The 26,354-nt window shown below is 44.2% G+C and overlaps 4 protein-coding genes across 4 annotated transcripts; 2 read left to right on the top strand and 2 right to left on the bottom strand.

Moving 5' to 3' along the window:
* Nucleotides 1–200: 200 nt before the first annotated feature.
* LOC120453641 (choline O-acetyltransferase) lies at nt 201–26,354 on the bottom strand. Its single transcript, XM_039638435.2, has 9 exons — nt 26,097–26,354; nt 25,568–25,952; nt 8,402–8,481; nt 7,151–7,342; nt 2,891–3,652; nt 2,397–2,804; nt 2,185–2,331; nt 1,920–2,120; nt 201–1,717 (listed from the first exon to the last, which is right to left on the bottom strand). The coding sequence occupies exons 1-9, from the start codon at nt 26,352–26,354 to the stop codon at nt 1,520–1,522; spliced, it is 2,631 nt and encodes an 876-aa protein (XP_039494369.1). The 3' UTR covers nt 201–1,519.
* On the top strand, nt 3,911–5,162 carry LOC120453331 (vegetative cell wall protein gp1). Its single transcript, XM_039637991.2, has 2 exons — nt 3,911–3,955; nt 4,032–5,162. Exons 1-2 carry the CDS (start codon nt 3,911–3,913, stop codon nt 4,740–4,742), a joined length of 756 nt encoding a protein of 251 aa, XP_039493925.2. The 3' UTR covers nt 4,743–5,162.
* LOC120451015 (peritrophin-55) lies at nt 5,783–6,984 on the top strand. The gene is made up of 2 exons (XM_039634339.2): nt 5,783–6,151; nt 6,227–6,984. Exons 1-2 carry the CDS (start codon nt 6,142–6,144, stop codon nt 6,877–6,879), a joined length of 663 nt encoding a protein of 220 aa, XP_039490273.1. The 5' UTR covers nt 5,783–6,141; the 3' UTR covers nt 6,880–6,984.
* LOC120451014 (vesicular acetylcholine transporter) lies at nt 14,432–25,704 on the bottom strand. The gene is made up of 2 exons (XM_039634338.2): nt 25,568–25,704; nt 14,432–19,195 (listed from the first exon to the last, which is right to left on the bottom strand). The coding sequence occupies exon 2, from the start codon at nt 18,799–18,801 to the stop codon at nt 17,074–17,076; it is 1,728 nt and encodes a 575-aa protein (XP_039490272.1). The 5' UTR covers nt 18,802–19,195; nt 25,568–25,704; the 3' UTR covers nt 14,432–17,073.

The following is a 26,354-nucleotide window of genomic DNA, read 5'->3' as shown; positions in this document are numbered from 1 at the left end:
CATTGGCTTATCGTTATTTATTTGTTATCGTATTTACCACTTGGATATTATAAAGTGCGCAACGCGGATTTCATGACTGTTTCAAGCGGAAGACGATTTATCTATTCTTAGAAGTCACTGAAATATGTGGCCAATTTGGCCGCATACGAGTATTTTCATTCACCAGCAGATCAATTGTAGGTCAGGAATGATGGTCTTGGTTTGTAATGCATTTATTTCAATTTATTCGGTTCGTGATTATTTTGCATACATTTATTGTGGCTCTTGGCCATATGGAAACGAGTCAAACTTAACGACAAACAGTAAGGTAACGTAATGATACACAGATTGAATACAGGGTAGTTAGTTGGATAGTACATACTGATAGTTTGGTTAACAGTTTAGAAGATAATCATACATATATAGCAACAATGAACACAGCAACTAGTTTGATATACATATGTATCTGGTTGTCCTTTAACGTTTCTCATATATTTTCCATTGTAAATAACATACGTATAGTATTTATGTATATATATATATATTGTTTGTAGATTATTGATAGCTTTGGATCGCTGTCAAAACATACTTTTTTGCTATCGGCTGGAACAGACAAACACACATAGGTTATATATCTATATCTTTCTAAATCGTCCTCCGCCGTGGGGGAGCTTCTGCTTATCGCATTTTTTGCCTTTTTGGGATGTATATAAATTTATTGATATGTATTGTTACGTCTCAAGTCTATATTATATATATAATCCTCTACAATCTTTTCATTAATCATTTACGGGTTGTACATATATATATTCATCCAAAAAGCCTTTAGTTACGGTATACCATTTGTTCTCTTAAACACGAATATATATGGAAATATAGCAACGGACACTATATAATTAGTCCTCAAAGAAAACAATGAAATTGCAGTAACGAGCGCAGAGTACTTTTAGTATATGCTTTAGCTAGTATCTTTTGTAACAACTATAGAACGTATTTGAAACACAACTTTCGTAACAAAAAGTATTGCATACTTGTGGGCTTGCGCGCAGGAAATCCGGGCAGTTGGGGTAAACAAGTTCGTAAGCTCTGCTAATTTAGTTAGCAAGTGATTGGTATAACACTCATATTTCATATTGCACAAGTAACACACTTAGATAACAGCACTAACAGTTTGCGCATAAAACGGCTCTAAAACATTTAATTGACTAAAGTTGTTCTAATTCAAACTACGAGGATACTTAGGTAACAGATATGTAAAGCGAATGGGTTGCGTATAGTTTCCTTTCTTTTTTGTCTCAACGTGATAGTGATTGACATTAGTTTTCGATTCCGATTTCGTTATCGTTATCCTTCTTATTCTTCAGATCCCCACCCTTCGTTGGGTGGCTCGCTTGGTGGTGCTTGGTCACAAATAAAACGCCCGGGTGGTCGCTAGTTACACTTACTTAGTTTCGTTCGCTAGCCTGCTTAGGTACATTTACTGATATGTGTTTGGTGAACCCCATCCTCTTTGATGGGCCTTAATCCTGGCCAGAACCGTCTAGTTTTGTAGTAGATCACGCATTATGTCCAGCGAGTCCTGCAGCGACTTGGCGTAGCGCGAGGCACTCGTATCCTCACAGGAGTAGAAGGCCGAGACGCAGAAGACGATCTGCTCCGGTTGTGGATTGTAGGAGCAGCCATAACCACGTGGCGTCACCGGTCCGTATCCCATGAAGCTGTCCGTAGAGCAGGCCACCTAAATGGTATTTTTAAAGGGACCATTATACCGATCCTAAAATCTTCTTTGCCAAATCCTCACGAAATTTTCAGTCTAGCTGATACCTACTTTTGTGCAGCTGGTTAGTGCTCAGTGGTGCTGTGGTGCAAGAATTGATTAGGTGGTGCAGAGGTGATAAAGTGCAGTGCTTATTAGTGAAGACCTATTGGCCCATTACTACCTGGCTGGTGGAAAGCAGGAAGCACTGCGAGATGTTGTAGGACTCGTCTCTAAACAGCTCGTGCATCTCGCCGGTGACCTCTATACTGGCCTCTCGCAGACCCAGCAGCGGGATGTCGATGCCATTGCCCAGGATGTTCTTCACCATCACCTCAGTCTGGCGGGCGACGGCGCACCGGAACAGCTCACGGAGATGATCCTTCTGTGGGTGGGAGCGAAGATAAGTTACTCCATTCAAGGAGGTGGGCTTGCGCTGGAATACCCACACTGTAAATGCTAAACTTGACCTTGCGCGACTCCTCCTCATCATCGCGATCGCTCTCCAGTGGCACGTTTGCACCCTCACCCTGGCACATGGCTTTTGCCCACTCCAATGCCTCCGTGCTGGCCGCTCTGATGCAGTCCACGCGACCCTGGAAATAATTATTCAGAGATAGATTGCCTGGATGGAGATAAACTGAGCTGCTCGTATACTTACGTGCAGAAATCGTCGAGTGGACGCACTCTCGTAGGTGGCCACCAGATGTCCATACAGCTTGTAGTGGGCCAGTTGCAGGGCCAGCTGGATGTACACATCCGGACTGACCTGACACGATTTGATGAAGGTCTTTCCGTAACTCTGGTAGCGGTACACGTAGAAGTCCAGGTCATCGATGCATTTGTCCACACTCTTGGATGCTTGGACAAACCGCATTTGCAGTTGCTGACCCACATGCCACTCCAGACGCTCCGGTGGTGGCAAGTGGTGTTGCGGTAGACCGTTGTCCTCGTCCGGGTGCTCCTCGATTTTCTTGTAGATCTTCTCCAGGAGCTGGACGACTGCAATGCCCTCGGAACAGGAGTGCTCATAGCACAGGCCCCAAGTTCCATCGGTGCAAATAATGAGCTGCAAATTAGGTTAAATTTTGAAAATGTTCGAATGTAAAATAATTACGCAATACAATTTTACAAATCAAGTCCCAGTGGCATTACCTGCATGGTCTTGTCGAACCAGCGATTTCCGGAGTTATACTCGCTGCCTCCGCCGTGGATCATCTCGTGGGCCATGTTCGTCTCGTCACGATCGCCCGCCTGATGAACAGTGGGCGTGGCGCCCGTAAAACCGCGGGCATTAAAGTTCCCAGCCAGCGGCTCGTCCAGACAGAGCACCACCTGGGCTGTCTCTATAAGCTCCAGATTGCGTTGGTTGCGTTCGTCCTCCTGAAGCATTTCCCGGTCCCGTGCCCACGTGCTCCTTGGCTCGGCGGTCAGCAGACCCACCGGCGCGGGCTTAGCGGGCAGACAGGGAGCATCACTGAGAACATAGAGGATCTGCGAGGCGATCTCACTCTCGGACAACTTCCCACGATCACTGGCCTGAAGCACGACGCAGTACATTTGATTGCGGCAGATTACCACCACATGGCGATCCTCGTCGTTCAGTCGCTCCCGCGACGGCAGGAACTGCGAGTCCTGCTTTACACCAGGCCGACGACAGGAGCCCAGCAGTCGGTAGTACTGCGCCATGCACAGCGGCTGATTCTTCTCCCGGGAGGCGGCCCTCTCCAGCGGCAGCTCCCCGCTGTCCAGCATCTCGCGGTGGCTCAGGATGCCGTCCAGCAGGCGGGCGGCGAAGTGGGCCACGTCGTGGACGGTCTTGAAGCGACGCGGCGGGAACACCATGCCCGGATTTGAGTTGATCGGCAAAGGGATGCGAATGTCCATGTACATCTCGTTGAGCCAGTAGTAATAGGCCTGTTACAAAATTATTTACTCTTTTAAAATGTGCTCAGACTTACAACCTGTAGGAATGTAAATTTAAGAGATATGTTCATATTCTTTTTGGCCAAGGCCTTTACATGAAAATCGTGTTAGAGGTCGATATTTCCTTGTCGTGTTTGACACAAATTCAATTAGCTGTGAATTTTTTGGGAAATTTTGGGCGCGGTCTGAATGTCTTTCTCGTAGCATCACGCGAAGATCGCTGATAGCTCACTGATTTCTGATAGCAAGATGCGAAGTAGTATAAATAATGGCAATTGGGCCATTGGAATAGCAGTACCACAGTTCCCTTGAAGTATCACGGATAACCCAAACGGACCAAGCCCGAAGATGAAAGGTAGGATGTGAAAAGATCTCTACAATATATGTTGCATCCGTATCAAAGACTTCCTTTTTTTTAATCCTGCCAGTATTCGCATTGACCTTCTTGAGCCTGCTGGCTTTGAGCCAGGCCCGCTTAAACTACACGCTGCAGTGCGCCCGCGGTGAGATCGGCATCCGCTGGCCCAGCTACCACAGCAACTCGGAGTACTTTGTGTGCCCGAGCATCTACGGTAGCCAGATGACTATCCACTGTCCTGCCGGCGAGGTCTTCACCTTTGTCCTCCAGAAGTGTGTCTCGCCAGCCCACTACATCCCAGCTCCCCCCATGGATGTCCTGCCCACCGCAGCTCCCATCACCATGAACGTTATCGATAATGCACCCCCAGTGATCTCCGCACTGTCTCAGCCAGAGACCCCGGTGCACCATGAGCACCATGAGCACCAGGAGCACCACGATCACCATGAGGAGGAGGTTGAGGCGCACCCCATCCCACCAACCCCGGCCCCAGAGCCACCAACCCCACCCACCGTTGCCGTTAAGCCTGTTGTGCCCGTGCCCGGCAAGAAGATCCCTGTCCCTGTGCCCGGCAAGAAGGCCACCGTTCCAGTGCCCTCCAAGGCTGCCATGGCGAAGAAGCCCGCCGCCGCCCTCAAGAAACCAGCTGCTCCGACTCCTTCCAAGGCCGCCAAGAAGCCAACGCCACCCAGCAAGGCCCAGAAGAAGCCAGCCACCGCCTAAGTCCCAATCCTTACGAAGATCGCCAGTTTAATGCACATCGTTCAGCAAGCGGAATTTCATTCACTACTCTAAATAGCAGCCTAAAGTAATTAAATATCTAACTGGCAACGACTTTCGTTCGTATTTCTCCACGGGAATGGGTGTTTGTTGTTTGCAGAACTTTCTTATCGCGGTAGGGAGTGAAAACCGGGTAATTGATTGTGATTTCTTGTTAGGCACGAAATATTTTGATCGGCCGCCATAGACATCTGAGTTTGATAGTGTTAAACGAAAAGAAAGAAGTGAAGAACAGATAGGAGCTGCCTGTCAGAACTGAGCTATTGGTATTCTCCGCCCTTAAATGAACATACGTTTGACAATATTTATTCATAGCAGTGAGAGGTACGACAAGGTCGGTAAAGTATCCAAATATATAGATGATGAAAAAACTAAATCAATGCTAAGCGAAAACGATAAGTGCAATTATATGGTGATTATAACATGTTATAAGACTTTACTTGGGGACGTCCAAATATCATGGAAAAGAACAAACGTTCGAGGAAACTGCTGGCGCATACCTGTTATCTGTTTATTGGGAGTACATTATAAAAATTTTAATCACCTTTTGATGTGGAAAGGTTTAGTGGTATAGATATGAAACTTGGATAACATCGAAATAACACTTTTGTATGTATCCCAAACCAGAAACTAGTAACAGACACGTCTTCTTTAAGTCATTTCTAAACTCCCAAATGATTTTGCCTGACCAATACAATATATATACAGCACAATTAAAGCGTTTTGGAAACCCTTACAACCTGAATACCTGAATTATTACACTCCAAATTGAATGCTCAAGAATTACCATAACACTCCTAGCATTTCAGGGTGAACGGCGTGGTTCCCCAGAACAATACAAAGTCTTTATGTAGCAACAACTGCTGCTATCTGAATGTCAGAGATAAAGTGCTGAGAACTTCAGTTCCGCAGAAAATATCATGAAGTCATTACCAGGTAAGAATGGGATCTCCGCCTCCCCAGATGATCTGTTTGCGATGCTAATTGACATGACACTCGGAATGAGAAGTTCCTATTTGTTGCTCACTTGACAGCCAGATTCGGAATAGTTTCCGCCCCGTTGTTATCTGGCCGAGATTACCGAGACTTCGGGGCAACGATTCTAAGGCGCAATTAAGCGTGGTTGGTATTGGTTGGCATTGCTGATTTCAATTTCGCACCCGGGCTGACAAGACACGAATTAATCTAGAAGCGGACTGATTAAACGTGCCTAGCATGGGCTGGCTCCACATAAAAAGCCCTTCGAGCTGCCAGAAATGCATCAGTGATCGGTGAGCCGAGTTAGCAGCCAGACGCATTTCTTCTTCAGTCTCGCAAGTAACACCAAAATAAAACCATCAACATGAAAGCCGGTAAGCAGCACCTCACAGACGCAAAACGGATATAGCCCATCAACCAAACTTCTTCTATTCTCTCCAATCCCAAAGTGATCTTTGTGCTTACCGCCTTGCTGGCCGTTGCCGGAAAAGCCCATGCCGAATGCGGAAAAGTTCCGCAGTATTCGGAAAAGATCGATCCCGTTGAATGCCCATTGTCTGCAATCCAGTTGCCCAACTACGAGAACGCCACCTTCTACTACCAGTGCAGTAAAGCGAACACCACCTCCAAGTCGACCGCCACATTGACCACCTGCCCTACTAACACCTACTTCAACTATGCCATGCAGGAATGCATGACCTGCGATACTTACTTCCCGAGCACCCAGTGCAGCGGTCTGAAAATCAACGTTACCTGTGTGTCCATCGCCACCACTGTTGCCCCCACTGTTGCCCCCACTGCTGCCCCCACTGTTGCCCCCACGGTTGCCCCCACGGTTGCCCCCACTGTTGCCCCCACCGAAACCACCGTTGCCCCCACCACTAAGGCACCTGGCACCACCGTGCCCGTCCCACCAACTGATGCCCCTACAACCGCCACCACCGTTTCCGACGACATCATAACCCCCTCTGGTACCACCATCTCCGTGCCCCAGCCCCCATCCCCCAACGACAGCAACGTGCCCACTCCAGTGACGCCCGCGCCTACAGCTCCAGTCATCAACGACACTCCTCCGACCGCGGCTGTGGCCGGCACCGATTAAGTAACTCCTCGAGTTAATTCTATCAAAAGCCTCAGGATTTTTGTCTGAATAAAGTGTCGACACACTCATTATGAAAAGGAAGTAACTTTTAGTTTTTTTTAACAGCCCCAATATAAATTTAATTACAAGAAATTTTAATTGTAAGCCATCAAATAAAAACTGCAGAAATATAAAAACCAGTTTGTTAACAAAAAGTGAATTTATTTATTTTTGCATTGTTGCATTTTTATTTAGATTTAAAAGCCTGAAATCTATCACCTAAAATGCTCACCCAGTTATCCTCCGCCTCGCGTTTGTCCAGCAGATACTGATGCAGTCGCACTCCGACTCCCTGGGGAGCCGAGAACTGCCTGATCAGCTCCTTGGTCCGCTCGAGCTGCGCCGGCGTGGTAATCGGTTCCAGAGCGCGGATGTAGTCGGCCATCGTTTCATCCAGTGCTGGAACGGGCACCTTGGGTAGAGTCTGCAGGAAGAGAGGGAGAAAAAAGGGTTCTCGATGGGGTTAGTAAGTTGCGTGGTGCTGCAAATTTAATTTTATTTCCCTTCCACTCATCTTAGACACTTGGCATTGCCCGGCTTTCCCGGGAATTTTTCCCCATTTCCTCATTTGTATGCATGGCAATATCGAGCGTCAAATGGAAAGTTGCTTTGTCCTGCCACCAGCAATACAAAAAGTTTAAGCCCTGGGGAGCCAAATTCAAAATCACAAAAAATACAAAAAGAAATGGAATGGCTTGAATGTGAATGGCTTGTATTGCGCTCCTTGACATTTTTTCCTTTTCCACTTTCCACCCTCGCCCGGGAGCTTTAATTGAGAGATTTTCCCTGGGTGTTTCCATGTCGGAAAAACGTCGTATTTCGAGGTCTGCAATCCAATCGATTGCCGGATGGCCAAAGCAGCTGATTTTGAATACAGGATTTCTGACTGCCATTTCATATTTAAATGTATCCATCGACCTTGATTTACCTGCTGCGAAAACACAGTTTTCCACTTAACAACGAAGCGACATGGTATCAGCATGCCGTTGACTTCCGGATACGTCCTCTTCTCCGCTTTCAAAGCAATTGTTACTTTTGTTATATTCAAAACCCCAGTCTCCTGTCACTTGTCTCTTTTCGGGGGGGATTCCCTTTCATCCATCGGTTTACAATTTAGTTGTCTAACTCTGCTTTTCGGGGGTTGTTACTGTGGCTGCTGTGCTTTTTTTCAGGTGAGTGTGGGGATGTAGAGGGTAGTAGGGTTTGAGGGTTTAATGGTTGGGGGGCTGGGGGTCGTGTTTGGAAAGGTTGGTTTTTCCGGCTTGTTTGCACGCAGGTTGGCTGCCAGGAGCAACCCGAGCTCCTGTTGCCATACAAAAGCCCTCGTTATTTGCATTTGTAATTATAACAAACAGGATTAGTCTGTCGTCTGTGCGAGTGTTTGTCTTTGAATTGTTCAAGTAACAGTCGAGTTTAGCCCCAGGGCAAATATTTGCTGGAAAAGGGAAGGCGAATTCGAAATGGTTTAATCAATTTTACTCACGTCAGGGAATCCAAACTCGTCCACAGACTCGGCCGTTGAGAGCCATTTCTTTGGAATCGACAGAATCGAGTCTTTCCATCCTGAAATAACAAAGAAAACACGCGCGACGCGACAATCGCTGATTAACTACTTGTTGAACACCAAATTAAATGGTTGAGTAATTTGCCGCAATCGTTAGACTGCTGCTACCAACTAGTTAATCACTGTCACAAGCCTCAAGAGTTTTGGGGTATCCGAATGGGAATGCCGACCTTATCGATCGGCTGACAGTCCCAGCAAAAAGATGTATAGCCTATGCGTCACTGAGTGTTCCGCGGTTTTAGACAAAAAACTAGTAGGTTTGGATCTCGACAACCCTTAACTTGATGTCCCTTATCTGCAGTTCAAATTTCGTTAGCCCGCAATCGATTATCCCCCTGATGAGCCACAACCATTTATCGTCCCGCATCAATACACACAAGATTCGGACAAATTCGTGCTAGTTTGCCATTTATTGTCTTGGCCAGGCTTCCGCCGGCGAAATGTAATAAAATTGCTAGAGGAAACTGAAAACTCTCGGGCTTAATGCAAGGCCCACTTCCTTTCGACTGTCCGCCTTTTGGCTCCTGACATACACATAAAAACTTTAGATGTCATTGCTGTAATTCAGCTGTATAAGCACTTCCGGTTGCCATTGCGCCCGAGTAGCTCGAATTTCCGGCTCAGGCCCAATGGCAAGAATGTCCTTTGTAAGGACTTTTGTCAGGCAGTCAGTGGCTAGTTTCCAAACTACTACAACTTTCTTTCCACAAGGAAACATCGATTTTTATATCCAGATTTGATGAATCTAAAGTCTATTGTTGTAGAAAATATCAAAAAATCCTTTTACAAACACAAGAAAAGTTTCAAAATGTCTAAGAGTAACGCTTCTGTGGTCGGTCCAAGCTTTGAGGAGTACCTCGTGTGTCCGTACGATAGCGCCCATCGTATAAGGCCACTCCGTTTAACCAATCACTTAATCCGTTGCGCCAAGAACTTTCCTTCAGCAAAGTTGGCTCGCTGTCCATTTAATGACAATTTAATAACAAGCGAAGACCAGCGCAAACGATTCAAGGAACAGAATCTGTTCTAGATGTGATACGTTAGGTCAAAGATCAAGTTTACGGTCAGTAAAATAATGAGCAAAGCCCCAAGAGAACTTCGAAATTACATTATTCATTACAGTCCCGTTTTTAATAATATCCATTTACTGTCAAAGGTAACAAGCCTCTTATCTAAACCTCTTACCCCTTGAGGGTACCACACAAGTCGACGCGACGTAGCAGCTACTTCAGGGTCAACGCATTGACCACTTTGAAGCACGGCTACCAAGCTTTGTAGAGCTGCTCGATTTCCAGCTAAATCGACCCCACCCACCGACAATCATAATGTTATTAATAAAATTGTTCTATGGCAATCGGGATAAAAGGAAAACGAGCAGAAACGGCAAACAGGCCTTCCTTGGCTTTATTTCCCTTTGAGCAGAAGTGGGGGTAGAGCCACGCGCCTCACCCACAACGATGTCAAATTTAATGCAATTTATTATCCTTTTTTCATTATCTCGCTAAAGATTCCCTAGTTGAGCAACTACATAGCTGGCGGAGGTAATCACACAATGGAGTCACGTGGCGGCAATTTGAACGTCCGTTCCTTTGTTGTCCTTGCCGTGCTGGAACAACAGCAACCACAAAATGTAACCTGTCCAGGATCACCCATCATACCCATCAGCAAATTGTAATAAATTGTATTAGGAAGCGTCGTTGAGAAATTCAAATTAAGTAATTAAAGCTCTGGTTTGGGCCACTCTTCTCTGGGGTGGCCCATCGCTCAGATCCAAGGCTAATGGTTTTGGGGTAGCTGTATCTCTCTCGCTTAATAGAGCAAATATCAATTTACAACAGTTGAGGGAAAGTTATTGCGCTTGTTACTTTCTCTTTGATGTCCAAATATAAATTCCAATTACCAAGTTTTCCACTGACCAGGCGTAGGAAAATACAAAATGAGCCAAATGAAAATGGATTGACTTTTGCGATGGGGAATTCTCTCGGGCTTTATGCAGAAATCATCTTTACTACATATACTCATAAGCTGTACATGTTTGCTTTGAATACTTTGAGTAATATATATATTATATATATACTCTAATAATAATAACCATTTTTGACACCTACAGCCCAAAATAGGAATGGGTCCCCGTCTGAGAGCTAAAAATGTATCTGCTGCGTCACCTTTAATTATATGCATTGGCAGCGACACTTTTCCAATTGATTGATTGATGGCCAGGATTTCTGATTAGGCTGACAGACGGCTAATCAGATATTCATGCATCATTTCGGTGGCAGACACAGCACAGTTCCGGTTCCGGATTGGGGACTTACCCCAAAGTAATGCTCCCCTTTCTTTCCTTTCCTTTCCTGCAGCTGTAGCTGTCTGCTTCAATTTGCTCGTATCTGTCGGTTTTGTGCCAACTCATGATTCGATTTGGGCCCAGCCATAACTTTGCGGATACAGATCGATGCCTCGTTATTATTATGGTTGAGTATATTGGATAATGGGAATGGGATGCGATGGCAATATGCCGGAGACATTTCACACATTAACGGCGAGGAATCTTGGGCTTAATGCCAACACGCCCCTACTTTAAATGCTGGCCAATAAAACGCGTCAGTAAACCGGGGTCTCATTATTAAGCTGCAAAAATCACGCTCGAATTCATGGCATTCCGAGCTCCCTTTCCAAAAAGGACGAAGCAGCAACGACAGGCAACTGCTGCCGCCTGTCAGACAATGCGATAAAAATGTAATCCCAATGAAAAATAATGTTTCTGCCGGCATGATTCCAATTTAGCTACAGTCAACCCCAGGACCGTAGCTCATTAGGACCAGTCCGAATAGCAGATGACGGCAACCGGAGCAAATGAAGGAGAAGAATTTAAAAAGGCAAAACAAATCCGCACCCCAAGGAGGCGGCAGGACGAGGGCGCGACACGTTGCGACTACATAAAACACCCGTCGAACAAGCCGGGACCCCAAACCGCAGTTACCAACTGGTACCAGTGTTCGGTGGTGAATGAAGGTACACCGAGAAAAATGTGAGGGATGAATGCTTAGGCTAAATGCTTTGAAGAGGAGCCTCTCCTTAGAGTTGGGTTAAAATTATTACATGTGTAAATACACAAAATATTTAATATAGAATTCGGGAATAAATAAAAATATTATCCAATCAATTTCAAGTCTGTTTATAAGGATTTTGGGTTGCTCAGAAATGCTACCCGAAACAAAATATACATATATTAATTAATTAACGAATCAAATACCCTTTTAAATATCTATGTTTAAAGTGGCTGGCACTTAATCTTAGTTTTAATGAGATGATTTGTCTTTAAATATGGCTGCTGCGATAACATGGATTTTTTTCAGTGTCGAAAGCTGGCGGGGTCATAACATTGTCGGATGTCGAAACAAGCGATGAATGGTCGAGTGAATGAGTTTTCCCCCTTTTGTTCGGTTTGGCTGCTCGTAAAGGGCTTTCTTCCATTCAAGGGTGGACGTGTACAAGGATGGGGATGTCGGTGAGCATGGGGCTCCTGTCGTCGTCGTACGCACATCGCAATTGAGCCGTAAATCCTTTACGGTCTTAGCGCCGTTGTTTCACGGCGAATGCGACTACATTGCGCTTTTGTGGATGTGGCCTGGGTTTTTTTCTCTTTACTGCCGCAAATGCCTAGCATACTTTTGTGCGCCAAACTCAAATTAACTGCAGCATTGAGGCATTCGAAATTCTTGTAATTGTTCCGATTGAAACAAGCGGAAAGCGTAAATTGCTCGGGCATTGTGGCGGAGATTCGTATTCTGCTGACTTGTACTTGGCCTGCGGCTTGCGGCTAAGCAGTCAGAATATTTGTAAGGCACACCCGAGTAGCGGTCCACCTTTCGTTTGCGGCTGAATCTGTATCTCAGTCTGGGGCATCCTCCCCCAAAAATCCGAAATAAATAAGTAGACGAAAGTTGGCTGTTCGTGACTCGGTCCAAAGTTGCTAATGGAAATAGCAAACATAAAATCATTTTCCACCCAAATTTCCGTCCCCAGGGCACGCACACAATTCCCCCAAAAGTTCGTGGGTTTTGTGGGAAAAGCCATAGGAATATATTCTAACCCCCAGAGCTGGGAGATGAATGCCATAGGGCCAAAGTTTCCAAGTTCCGCCTTGGCACGAAACCAAAACCAGGTGTACACTGTACACACAATGCGGCTCGATTTTAATCGGAGCAGAAGGTCCTTTTTCGCCCACATTAGCTAATTAATTGCATTAATCGTTAATAGATCGGATGGGCTGCCAGTTTCCATTAAGAAAAGACTCGTTTTCCATGGTTAACAATTATATTTCAATAGTACATGTTTGTTTTGTGTTGTTTTTCTCTGTTGTGGTTGGGTGTGTGTGGTGTGTGTGGTGTGTATGGTGTAGGTTATGGGGGTGTAAGGGTGTGTGTTGGGTGTGTCGCTCTGTAATAATGCATTATCTTTCCTCTATAGCTCATGCCAATATCTGTATGCTTTAATGTACGTTCGGTTATAATTTTTCTGCTCGTTCAATTCATTATTCATAGCATTTCCCAATAGCCGATAGCAGGCAACTGCCATTTTGAATTCTCTTTCTTTGATGCAGTTCAAATACTTTTATAGAGTCATGTGTGCGATTTTGCCATTTGTATGTTTCCCTTGAATAAATCCGGCAAATGCCAACGCCAGCAAAAGTGATATTTGTTTAGGCTTTCAATTTTTGCCGACTTTTGCCGTGAATGTATCTTAAGGAAAACATACACACATCGATCCGATTTTTAAAGTGGCTCTTCGAGGCAGTTCCTGCTTCTTTCCCTATTGCTTACATTTGATTTCAGAGGGTTTTTAAGCTATGTTAAGTCATCGAACATCGATTTGCTTCGTTTTGATATGCATAGCACTTAGTTTGCTTACTTTTGTTTTGGGGATAGTTGAAGAACGGTGTGATATACAGATACAAACATAATTAGGTATAGAATATAGATGGATAGACTTGGAAATTGAACAGCAACGTTACAGAACTGGGATTTGGATACTTGGTAAAATTTTAGTTACTCTTCTGGCTTGCATTTGCTTAATTATGTTTTTGTTATTATAATTTCCACCGTTTGTCGTAATAATTATTGTTAAATATATAACACAAACGTCTATAACATTAGCCGAAACAAATTGTAAAGACTTCTGTAATAATTTAGTTTTGCACCATCTATGTATGTAAGTATGTACTCGAAACGGTTCGACTCTGACTTTGACTTTGACGTTGACATTGACTTCTACCAAAATGGACATTCGAAACTAACAATATGCCTTATATACAATACAAAACCGAACCGTGGGGGCATTAACTTTGTAGGCTTCACTTACGAACTCATTTTATTTTTTCTAGGGTATAGAATTAAATTTCCTAAAACGTTCTTCACACGCACAACACATAGAAACTTTCGGAGAGGCATTTCTCATATGAAAAAATATCAAATTATTTTTCTGTGCTACTGGTTTTGTTGCCAAGGTAAAATCCCTATATCATTTAGTATATATTCGATATTAAAAAGTAATTTTGTTCATTAATTATCCATAGCGCACAGTTATTGGATATAATTCATAATTCATATAATGCTATTGAACATTCAACACTTGTAATACGCAGAGTATAACCACTCGATTAACTGGTATAGTGTTTAATAATTCATTTTATAAATGTATATTTCACTTATATATGTTATTATACATCTCTCTTATGCTTTTATTTTTTTGTTACTATTATATTAATATTTATATGCTCGTAACACATACAGTTTATGCGTTCTATTTGCTCTTATTTGTTTAGTAAGTTATTACACATTGCCGGCACTGCTACACATCCTTTAGGCTCTTCACTATCGACCTTCTGGTCGACCTTCCTCGTCCTTTGAGTACATAATGTGATGGTTATTACTTATTTGTTTTTTTTTATATATATATATATATTTGTAAACCAAAAGTGGAAGATTCATATACATGTTACGCTCTGCCAAACTTTGGTTAAAACTGTTAAAATCAGTTGAAATCTTGAATGCCTGACACTGTCATGTTGCATTTGTTTGACGTCTATCTACATCCAGTTTCGAAAGTCATGTAAAAATGAATCAAATATTAGGGAAAGGAACGGACTAAAGTTAATGCCTTTTTATTTTTGAACGGAATTCTAATCCTTACATGAGTTTAAAAGGAAACTTAAATAAATATTGCTTTTTCGGTGTCTTGTTATACATTTTCATATATGTATATATGTATGTTTAGTTAGTTGTTATTAAAACTCTATTGTAGCTACTTAAATAAACAATATTATAATATAATACATAATAATATATATTATTGACTATATTAATTGTTCTGGTTTTACTCTTCTTCGCTTTATATATAAGTATGTAGTTGCTTCAACACTTCATTCTTCGCCACTACTCGTCTTCGTTTTAATTGATACATTTGATGGGAGATTTTTTCATGAGTTTAATTCATATTATAGTTAAGAGCATTTCTACAGTTTTGTAAATTTGTAGATCTATGTATATATTTTTAAGTACATATATTTAGTGTCGGTAAAATAAGGAAAATAATCGAATTTAATTAAGTATAAAGCTTGCAAACCATAAAACAAGACAACAGTGTTGTTTTCCTAGAGTATCTATAACAGAATCAGTGAAAATAATGAAACTAACATTTTCTAAAACCCTATGAACGTATTTTGTAACTTCATCAAAATCAGTGCATTTCTGTTAATGTATAGCATTTCGTAATTCGTAAAAGCAAACTCGTACATATGTACTTTGACTGATATGTTTACGAATATAGAAATTCTGCGATATACTTGCAATCAACTGCAATTCCCGACTAAACACATTCGAAAAGTGTTGATAAATATTCCGATGTTATATCGGAAAATGTTTATTAAAGATCAATTTACTTATAGATATCCAGCTAAAAGGTGTATAATATAGGGGCAGTAAACTGCCCTAAAAAGTGGTGCAGTCGAAACGAATTATAGTAAAATACAGTACTGAATGACTACAATAATCGTTAGTAAATATGTTCATATTATTCAGTTAGGTTTATCTTTATCTTATAGACAAGGTACACACATTTATGCTATGCTATCGAAGATCTACTATGGCGGCAGTTCCCTGGTTGGAACCGCCCATCTGCACATAGAGTCAACAAGCAAATAATAATTGATTGGTAGGTAAATATGAAACTTTAATTTGAATCTCAATTGATTTCTGTTTCCTTTGGTTGTTGTATAACTTATGTACACTTCATGTACGTCCTAAATCTAGTTGTGTATGCTACCGATATGATACGATATATATGTATATAGACTAGTAGCAATAAGTAATATCACTTTTGGTAATTTTAACAGGCGAGCCATCGAGACTCTGATATGTATCGTTACCTTGGTTGTGTCTTATGTTTAAGAAACGTTCAACTCATAATGTTTTCAAAACCGGAAATCATATTACCCCTCTGGCCGGGAAACCACTCTCGTCCCAAGTCCGCCACAACGACACCCGAAAGAGTTCCTCTTGTTCAGTTTTCAGAAGGCGTGGGAGGGTTTCGATTTGTGCAACTAGTGATATGTCTGCGATATGGATGCCATTGGCTGTTTAACGGCGGTACTCGGACAAAAGTGGTCCTCTGGCCAGCTGAGCTGCTTACAGCTAGCTTGTATATGGATATATTACTATATATGTATGCGTGTATATAATATCTGATACTTGTGTGTATACTTGATGGGGCGGGAGTCCGAGGTCTCCCCTCATCAACTATCTATGCCTAGGCTTTGGTTTCTCTAGCTTCACTGACTGATAGACACGAAAACGGCTGCATAAGTACTGAGTATAGGGCATAGGCGATCCGATCGGACCGCTCTATATAGCATAATTGCGTTACATCAGTGATGGGTGTTTCTTAATCCTGGTGGTTTTGTGGCTTACTTGGATAGGGGAATCGTGAGTTTTCCAATTTCTGTTCGCTTTTCTAGTTACTGAAACATTATTTCTTGTTGGCATTTAGAAATTGTGAACTGTTCCGTATATAACATCAACTTTACAAATAGCTCTGATGTATTATTATATTAATCTTAACTCCCTTTTTTGGTATCAGCTCTGTTATTTAAAAAAAAAATTTTCAGAACGAGTTTTGTATTTCAGTTCACACTTTCGCGTGTCTTCCAAATTGCGTAACTTTGAATTGGATTTTGAAATTAATATTCCCATCAAGAACTTTTTTTAAAATATGGCCAATTCCACATCCAAGTAAACTCAAATCCTACCATTTCCATCACTGTCCTCGGTTGCTTCAACATTCGTGTATGATACAAAACTTGGTGCGGTGCAAGGCATTAACTAGATGCTTTTTTAACTATCTGCATGTAATGCTCGTTATAGTGTACGTACCACTTGCCTATATGTCTATAGTAATAATATATGTGTATGTGTCTTGTGTCTAGATCAGAGTGGGTTCAACAGAGAACAGAATATTGCACACGGAGGTGTGCAACAGAACACGATTTAAAACTAGGGTTTTCTTCTTTGCTTTTCGGCATGTGGGGCAACAGTTTAAAATCCTTGCCTAAAGGGATTCGCTGGGGCGGCAGGACCTCTGCTTTGGACCTGCTGCTGTTGTTGCTGCTGCTGCTGCTGCTGGAAGGGATTGGCCACGCGGGGCTGACCTTGCGGGGCGTAGCTGCCGCCCTGCTCCTGGTAGCCGGGCTGGTAGCCCTGATCCTGCTGATATCCTTGCTGGTATCCCTGCTGCTGCTGGTACTCGTACTGCTGGTCATCCAGATTGGTCTCCTGCTCCTGCTGATACTGCTGGCCGTACTCCAGGTGGTTCTTGACGCCACCCGCCACTGGTTTCTGGTCGTGCATCACATAGGTCTGGTACTCCTTGTTGGGCGGGTCCTGCATCAGGATATTGGCCTCATTCTCGAAGGGCTTGAAGTCGTAGATGTTGCGTAGCTTTCGCAGAACGGGCACATAGGCCAGGTTCGAGAAGGCTATCAAGAAGTTGAGAGCCGTAAACCCGATGGCCTCCACCACTCCGCCGGCGATAATGGGCCCCACGGCGTAGGCGATCGAATAGGATATATCCGCTATGGCATAGATACTGCCGTACACCGACACATATCGCACATCCACCAGATAACCGAGTGTGGGCAGCAGAGCCGTGTCTATTAGGGCAATTCCGAAGCAGATCACACAGATGGGCAGCATGAGCATCTTGTAGCCGCTGCAGAACGGTATGATGAAGCAGGAGAGACCCTCCAGGGCCAATCCACCGGCGGCCATTAGCCACTGGTGCTGCGGATACTTCCTAGCCATCTTCACCGTAATGACCACGCCCAGCACGTGTGGGAAGAAGGCGGGCAGCCAGACCATGCCGATCTTCCAGTTGTCCGTGGTCATGTTGTCCTCCATCCACAGCGAGATGGTTGGCTCCAGGAAGGCAAGCGCCACATTGGACATGGTTAGGGCACCGGCACAGACGGCGATATAGGGGTCCATCAGCAGGCGCCAGATGGGTATTACTTGGTCCTGCACGTCCTTACTTTGCTTTATCGCCTCCTTGACCGGTTTCATCACCAGCAGCAGCATCAGCCCGTCCAGTAGACACACCAGTGCTAGGATCAGGAAGGGCACTTCCTTTCCGGCGAACTGGTAGAGCGCCCCGCCAAACGGAGGCGCCACCAGGCATCCGAAACTGATGAAGGCCAGCGCAATGCCAAGGGCTTGCGATCGCTCGTTCTCCTCGGTGAACCGATCGGCTATCATGGCCAATCCGGCGGTGTCCGCAAAGGCGGAACCAGCTCCCTGCAGGGATCGGGCGAAGAACAGGACACTGTAGCTGCTGCCACAAGCAAAGACTGCCGTGGAGAAGAACATGATGGTCAGGCCGATCATCATGGGCAAATCGTAGCCGATCTTGTCGATGAGGCCGCCCGAAAAGGGATTCACCATCAGCTGTACGATGGCTTTCGAGGCGAATAGGATGCCCGTGGCCGAGTCCTGCCCGTGATGATCGTGATGCACGGGTATGATCTTTCCCGTGATATTATCCCTCAATGGCGGGGGCGTCGGCCCGTCATCGAAGCTGCCAATCTCTCTTAAATAGTCGGGTATAATCGGCACTATCACCATGTACAGCATGTTGTCCAGCAGCAGGGCTATCGATACAATCACGAGGATGAGGCGTCGCTGGTTCACCGGCTCCTGGATCTTCTCCCAGACGATGTCCTTGACCTCGCGCACCTCCAGGTTGATAATAGGTATTTGGAATGAGGCCATTTTGGTTGAATTTAATTAATGTCAATTGCTGAGGTGTACAACGTTTTGATCGTTTCTTCGGGACTTCCTCTGTCTCTCTCTTTCTGTTTCTATCTCTCTCTCTCTCCCTCTCTCTTCTTGTTTGTACTCTTCTCTGTTGCCTTAAAGCTTAAAGCTTAAGCGCCGATCTGCGGGCCTGCCATTCTTACAGCCGGAAATTGATTAGCTCTCGCTACAAATATGGCCGTTTCCGTTTCCGCTCCGCTAATTGCCCGCACTGAGGTGGTTTATCGTTGCTTGTGGTTAACTGTGGTGTTTGCTCCTGCTTTTGATGTTGTTGCTGTGTGGTTTTACATGTTTTGGTGTGGTTGTTGTAGTTGGAGGTGTACGAATTGTTGGCATGCCAGTGAACAACCTTTAACGACACAGAAACAAGATTTCGTTAGTCTTTTCTTTAATTCTGTTGCTTGATTGCCTGCTACATTTGATTTCTTAATTTTTTGGCAGCACTCTCACTCACACGTGTGCTCTATTTTCTCTCTTACTCTTAACTAGTATTAGTTGGTTAGTTGGGTCTATTTTATGATTGAAATGTTGTTTCTGTGTTGCAAAAGGCTGCCTGCTGGTGAACAGAAATTGTATTGTATTAGGATTAGTTTGTGGCATTCGCAATGTTTCGATTACATAGGATTAGGGATATCTTTCAGTTTTAGGTTCTCCTTTTCGCGGGACACACATTTCAATCATAAAACAAATACCGAAAAGTACGTGTAAATTCTACAACTAATTCATTAAATATATTTGTGGGTCCAGAGTGATTATATAAGGGTATAGCAATTATATTAATTGCATTTTGTGGGCATGTAAACGGAGCGAAGTGTTCTCGGAGCCACGCGAGTGCACTCATCGCCGCAGTAATTATAATTATTGCTTTTACTTCACAAAAAAGGTCCCACTCAACGGGCACGCCATCAAAAAAGACTTGAATGCGAACAAAAGGGAGCTTAAGTGCACCCCAGCATTGTGCTTAAGTAGGGGATATACTTTTCCGAAGAGTATCGGTGGTCAAGCTTAGTATGTACTACATGAAAATATAGTTTTTAAAACGTTTGTAAGCTTTTAAAAAATTATTTTGTAGGTAATAATCTATCTATCTATTAAGAATGTTCCTTTGAGGTGTCCTAACTGTATTTTTTGATATATTTTGTCGATTCATTGTTTTTCTGTGAAAAGCAATACAGTTTAGACTAATACTTCAAAAACTGCCACCACTCTTAGTTCATTAGGGCTTCATGGTGTTAAAGAACCTCCGATAGCTCACATCGCTGCTGTGCCAGCTATCAATGCCGATCTAATTTCAACATTTATCTACCTTCTAGCGCTCGGCGACCAGCCACCCCCATTTGGGTAAACACGAAAATACGACGTGTGCTGGGTATAAATATGACCCCTGCCCCACTTTTTTGCTACTATATGCCATACACCATCCCCATCCGTCCAAATTCAGAGCCGCCCCTTATGAGGCTTTGGTGTGTACGAGACGTAGCAAAAACATTTCGTTTTATCATTAAATTTTCATGACCACGTCCGTGTATCTGCTCCAAACCTCCCCGACAGCCGTGGGTTCTGGGCACCAACTCTGATCACTCACCCACTTTCACCTAGCTACTCTGGCTGCCCATGAGTCAATTATGTTTTGCGACCGAGTGGGTCTTGCTTTTATTTTTCGTCCAGCGACTTTAATTTTTGAGTTTTCTCCATGCATCAGTACTTTCCCCCAACAACAAAAGCTGGAGGAGGCCCGTGGGTGGGTCAGGTGGGTTGTCGCACTTGACCCTGGGGCGGTGGTGTTGCTGGTGGTGGTGGCGGTGGTGGCGGTGGTGCCGGGGTGTACGGTGTAGGCTGGCGGGCTTTTATCAGCACCAGGGGTTGCTCCTGGGTCGCCCGCCTGCAGCTGCTCGAGTCAAGTGCAGAAACGTGTGCCTACATGTTGATTACAACAAGGTCCCCACTAAACAGACCGTTCAATGTATCTCACGTACTTTAAAGCAATATTATAACAAAACATTCGGAGAAGAACCTGGAACCAGCATTAACTTTATTATCTCTCTTTAAGACATATATGATATTCCTCAATATGATATATGGTCCCATCAGAATGTTAAAATTATGTTAGAATTATTTCTACTCCAAACTAATAGTCTGTATATGATAAGCGATTATAAAAGCTGGAAGCGACAGCCTGAGCAAGTTTCACAGAACTCGTGCCCATGACAGGACATCAAAACATTGCTTCTTTCATTCCTATAAATATTTCAACATGTTTTCAAAGAAGCTGTATTATATTTTCTTGACTGATTACCTAGTTGCAAGGAACACAGCCACCTACTTATGCTTTGTGCATATATGTATGCCTGTTTATAAATGAGCTAGCTAGCAATTTGTATTTACGCGTTTATAATTTTATTGATTTTTCCGCACTGTCTGGCAAAGCTCCCAGGACAGCTGATGGCTTTCCCAGGCAGTGCCTGAACATTTATGGAAATATTGCTTGGCTTGTGGTCATGAATTTGCTTTGCGCTTTGGTTTCGTTTCGCCTGACCTTTTATTGCAGCTCCCGCCGGGTTTCCTTTTCATCTTTTCTGGGGTCGAGTGCCAACTTCCGACTGCCTCAATTAGCAGGCCAAGCGTTCATGCTTTATGCAGCTTCCACCACAGTAAATTATGACGACCCATGTGTTTTCCTGGCTCTGCAGTAGGAAGCAAAATGTAGTTTCTACTTTGTGCCTCATTAATAATACGCTACCTGTGGGGCTTCAGGTGCTGCCTTAAATATTCAGGAGGCTTTAAGATTTTCTTCTGCAGGCCATCTAGGCAAAGCCAAATTTAATCTTTTGCCAGACAACAAAGGACGAAATGGGATTCTGGGGCAGCAATTGAAGGAAGTGTTTTCCTCTCAGCCAGGCTTAAAGCTCCACCCACTATCCACTAGCCTTTTCAATGGCAGGATGATCGCCAACTTTTGCCACCCACCGTAACCCTGGGAACATCCACAGCCTGCTCCTGTCGCTCTGTCGTTTTTGAGCAACAGCAAAGGATGTTTGCTTTCCGAGAAAGGGGAATGAAATTACATTCGCTTTTTTTAGTCCTGGGTGTGCCTGCGTCTGTCTGACGAGGTAATCAGCGTAAAATACAATTTCATTCTGCCCTCGCTTTCATCAAGGGTGAGACATAAAAAATATAATATCGGGGGGGTTCGGCTTGAATTTGCAATGAGATGGCATGTAACTGTGAGCTTTGGCGCTTTGCCATTGCCCTGGCAACGCTGCGAATGCCATTAAAATTAATAATCTAGAATATATTTTCGTTATACGTTTTCGTATTTTCGTTTCAGTGCCAATTTTCAAGGTGGGGCTTTGGGCTTAAGTAAACAGCATATAAAATATATCATAACATTTACGGTAAGCCGCATTTCGCACCCATGCACTCGACAAAAGGCGGCGGAAAATCCTCACAAGTGTCAGGTCCGCAATATGGACTTAGATACCATCCCCCTAAAGGGACTGGCCTTGTAAAGCTCCCCGCAAGTGGTGTAAGCTGCTTTGTCAAGTGGTTCGAAGGGTTGAAGTTTTGGTCGGGGTGGCAGTGGTGTTGTATGGGGTTACCATCGGTCCGGCTAAGACACGGTCCCGAGCAATTGGCTCTAATGAACTGTGACCAGCTAATGAGCCTTACCTTGGCCACTCTTGATCGATTAACTTGGCCAGCGTTGCCAGCGTTACCTTAACCCTCTTCCAACTGCCAAGTGTTTACTCGACTGCCAAGTGACAGTTTTGTTTCAAGTTTAATTGTCTTGTCGCGGTCTTGCGAATGTGTTCAATCGATTTTACCAGGCTTTGCCTCTTAGCTTTGGCTATAGCTCAGCTAGTCGTTGGAAAACACTTTTTAATTGTTAAAGTTTTGGGACGAAGGAAAATGACAATTTGAGCAGGGTATCCTTTTTGCTTTTAAGCAACCCTCTGCGCGGCAGGTCCTTGTTTTTATTGCTCTTATTGCTCTTATTGCTGCTGAGCTGATGTGCTTTTATCAACTCCCAGTGGACACGCAGCCACTTAGCCTGAGGATCCGTACTCCAGTTTCCAGCTTCCCAAAATGGAAATAAAGGAGCACGAACGCACAAAGGACGCCATTTCGCCATTTCGGTGGCACTGATGGTACCACGGGGCGTATGAGCAGCTTCTCCAGTGCGGGGCCTGTCTATAAATCAAAACATTAAATGGGCGGGGCCCTTGGGGGAGTGAGCCCCAAATGGTTTCCTCTTTCTCGATCTGCCCAGTGTGGGTGTGCGTGTCTAATGTCCGTGTTTTGCACACATGTGCAGTTTCCACCGAACATCCCTTTTTGGTCAACTGTGAGCGTTGGATTACAAATTGATTTCCTCATAAATTACTCGGGCTGGCCATACTTGCTGCCTTTTTTGCAGAGCAAAAGTAATTTACCTTTATGTCTTGCATTCAGCAGTTCACGTTTCAAGTAGTTTTGTGCACAGAGAACAATAGACTGAAATATTCCCTCACACATCTAAAAATGTTGAACTTCTTCAAATTACCACTGCAAGTCGCTCAATAGTATGAATTTAAAACAGGAATCTGTTTATGATCTTGCTTATTTTTACCACATATTTCCACGTTTAAGTTTTATAAGATACATACAAGCTTTTGGAAATCTTTGTAAGCTGTTCAGCTGTAAAATTTGAGTAGTTAAAGTATTCGGTTTTTGAAGCTGAAGAGCACATATGTCTTTTATATATTCCCAACTTTTCTCTACGTGCAGTTTTGATTAATAACTGCGATATCCTATCCGTTCCAGCAAATTTCTAAATTCCTGCATCGAACCCAGGGCCTAAAATGTAACCATTTGTAGCTTGGCAAATGCGGAGCAATCAACGACACCATCAGCGACCCGTTCATGACGTTTGATGTCGCTACTTGGGTGTAAATTCAGGTCCAGATCCTGCTTCTTTCTCCCCCACTTTCTCTCGCCCTCTAGCTCCATGCCGCATCGTCCCCCTCCGAGTCCTGATGGCTCAATGCCGGGCTAGCAACCCTCGAGATGTCCTGGCGCGTTCTTATCAGACAGCATCAAGACAAATGCGTTACTTGTTTCTCGTTTAGCTTATTACGAGCTACCTTCCTGCCAGCCTTTGTTTTTGGCATTTCCATCCCCCCGAGCTGCCGTAGATGGGCATACAATAAAGAAGGGGGATTGTGTCTGTAGTTTCTCGGTGGTTTCTGGTGGTGATGGTGGTGGTGGTGGCTGGGTGGTGGTGCGCCCCCTTTTGTTTTGACATGAAACCGCTATGAACACATCAGCGTTACAAACGCGTCTACAAGGCAAACAATCTAATGACGACGACGTCGCCTTGTTTGTGTTTGTCTGTGAAATTTATATTTATTGCCTTCATTATGCAGCAGCCGCAGCACCAGAGAAAATTGCTTCCTCTGGCAGGTGGCTTCGGCCTGGTGGCGTTTCCTTTGGCCCATGGATGGCAGTAGTGGTAGTAGTGGTAGAAGCCTTGATGAACTCCAGCCGGACCACGACCAGACCAACTACACATTCCACCAGAAGAGCATTGTAATGATTTAATGGGACGACTGACACAAATTTGATTAGTCAACGCAATCTAATAAAGGCATTTGTTTACGATTCTCTGCTAATTGATTCGCAATTGGTGACCCCAACAATGTCCTAAAACAACAACGAGCCGAAAGATTTGGGCTATGCCGATGGAGATTCCTTTAGAATAAAAGCATAACGAAACGCAGTTTTATTCGGCAGGAATAGTAATTTGAAAGTAAAAAGTACCAAATTTAGCACAAATTATTAAGATTCGTTTAGTTTTGTATGTTTCTTGTATAATTTCCTTGAGAAGGTAATAGCTATTCATTCGTTACAAGTAAAGTAATTACCCAACAAAGTCAGAAGCTTTAAAATTATGAATTTTAATTTCTACTTCCGATTATATTTGTCGATAATAAGAGTTGATTGAGAGAAGTGTAACTTTAAGCAATAATTTTTTTTAATCCGTAATTCGTTCTGAATGAGCAAAAAGAGCGAGTTTATCAAAGGTAAACACCATGTGTAAAGATTCTTCAAATATTCAATGAAAATGCTAGAAACTAAATTATTTTTTAATAATTGGTACACTAATTTACAAGTACCACCTGATTTGATACTGCAGCGACCTTTAAAAGTTATTTAAAATAGTTATTTAACTGCTAGTTTGCCACTACAAAAGTTTTCGTCGTAAGGAAAGTCACCTGGGGACAGTCCGTGGAATTACATAAGAGCTTCAATCCCTGAGCTTGGGCGGTAGGCGGTCAAACGGTAACTGTTCCATTTCGTTCGTTCCGTTTCGTTCCGTTCCCGCAGTGTTGCACGGATACCCATTGAGTGAAATGAACCTACGAACCTACGGTTTCGGTGCTGTTTCGTGCTGTTTTGGGGCCATAAATAAAATGTGTCTACCCTGTGAAATGTGGCAAGTGACGAGCTCACGAACGAGCTCTCTATGTCCTTAAGAACGCACACACAGATGAAGTGTGTATATATATAGGCACACTTGTGCGCCAAAGGACAACGCTGATGAGCGGGAGCCTTTGAGGACGAGGACGAACCTCTTGGCCAGCGGGCCCAGTGCTCTAGTGTGTGCGACTTGAAGTTGTTTAATTTTAATTATGACCAAGCCACGTTATGCAAGTCCCACCAACCAGTAACTACTGCTCACCTGTGTCGCTCGGTGTGATGTTGCTGAGGCGATGGGTGAGGAATCCTCGGAGATTGGAAACGACGCGCTGCGGCGAGTTGGGCCCGCTGCCAATGGAGAAGCTACGCAACTTGGAGAACAGGGCGGCGGACTCCGGGCCACTGCCCGCGGCGCTGGTGCTGGCCTCGTTGGACGCCACGTTCGCTCCTTTCGGATCCGGTTTTTGGCCCCTTTGCTCGGGTGGGACGATCACCCAAATCACCCAAATTAACCCAAAATCACCCAAAAGCACACGAAAGCACACGAAGGCGCGCGGACTTTTCTCGCTGCGATTATGTAAAAGGGCAGCGCGCGCTAATCGATCGCCAAAGACGCTCACACCGACGCCAACACACACACTGACACTCTACCCGCAATGCAACCGCACCGCTCGACCGCTTGTTCGCTTGGATTTCCCTGGCTGGGTCCACAAAAATGATAATTCTTTTCTATTTCTGGCTGTACATGTAGCTCCGGGGAGTTCTTTTTCCAGGCGACGGACGGCGACTACGGCGATACAGCAGCAGCGTGCGTTCAGTCGTCCGGGCAGGAGCAAAGGTAACTTCTGTCTGGCGACGGCTGGCCGAAAAGCGCAGAGCAGCAGTAGGTATTCAGCCTGGAAGGCTGGAGCTCCCCACCTTGCGCCTTCCACGGCGCAGGACATCTGCGCATGCGCCTGCGCCTCCGCCGAGCATTCGATAGCCAATTGGCTGGCAAATCCTGCCACAGCGTTTCCCCTCAACCGCTTTTCCCGTTTTCCCAGGCCCAT

This window comes from Drosophila santomea, chromosome 3R, assembly GCF_016746245.2.
Source record: "Drosophila santomea strain STO CAGO 1482 chromosome 3R, Prin_Dsan_1.1, whole genome shotgun sequence".
Lineage (NCBI taxonomy): Eukaryota > Metazoa > Arthropoda > Insecta > Diptera > Drosophilidae > Drosophila > Drosophila santomea.
This window is presented reverse-complemented; position numbering and strand designations above follow the sequence as displayed.

Bases quoted from the DNA above. Each gene is read 5' to 3' on its own strand.
- LOC120453331 (XM_039637991.2), top strand. From the start codon at position 3,911: ATGCGAAGTAGTATAAATAATGGCAATTGGGCCATTGGAATAGCA. The intron at 3,956-4,031 runs GTACCACAGTTC...GGATGTGAAAAG, and splicing joins ATTGGGCCATTGGAATAGCA to ATCTCTACAATATATGTTGC.
- LOC120451014 (XM_039634338.2), bottom strand. From the start codon at position 18,801: ATGGCCTCATTCCAAATACCTATTATCAACCTGGAGGTGCGCGAGGTC.
- LOC120453641 (XM_039638435.2), bottom strand. From the start codon at position 26,354: ATGGGCCTGGGAAAACGGGAAAAGCGGTTGAGGGGAAACGCTGTGGCA. The intron at 8,482-25,567 runs GTGAGCAGTAGT...TTGTTATTTCAG, and splicing joins CATCACACCGAGCGACACAG to GATGGAAAGACTCGATTCTG. The intron at 7,343-8,401 runs GTGAGTAAAATT...CTCTTCCTGCAG, and splicing joins ACGAGTTTGGATTCCCTGAC to ACTCTACCCAAGGTGCCCGT.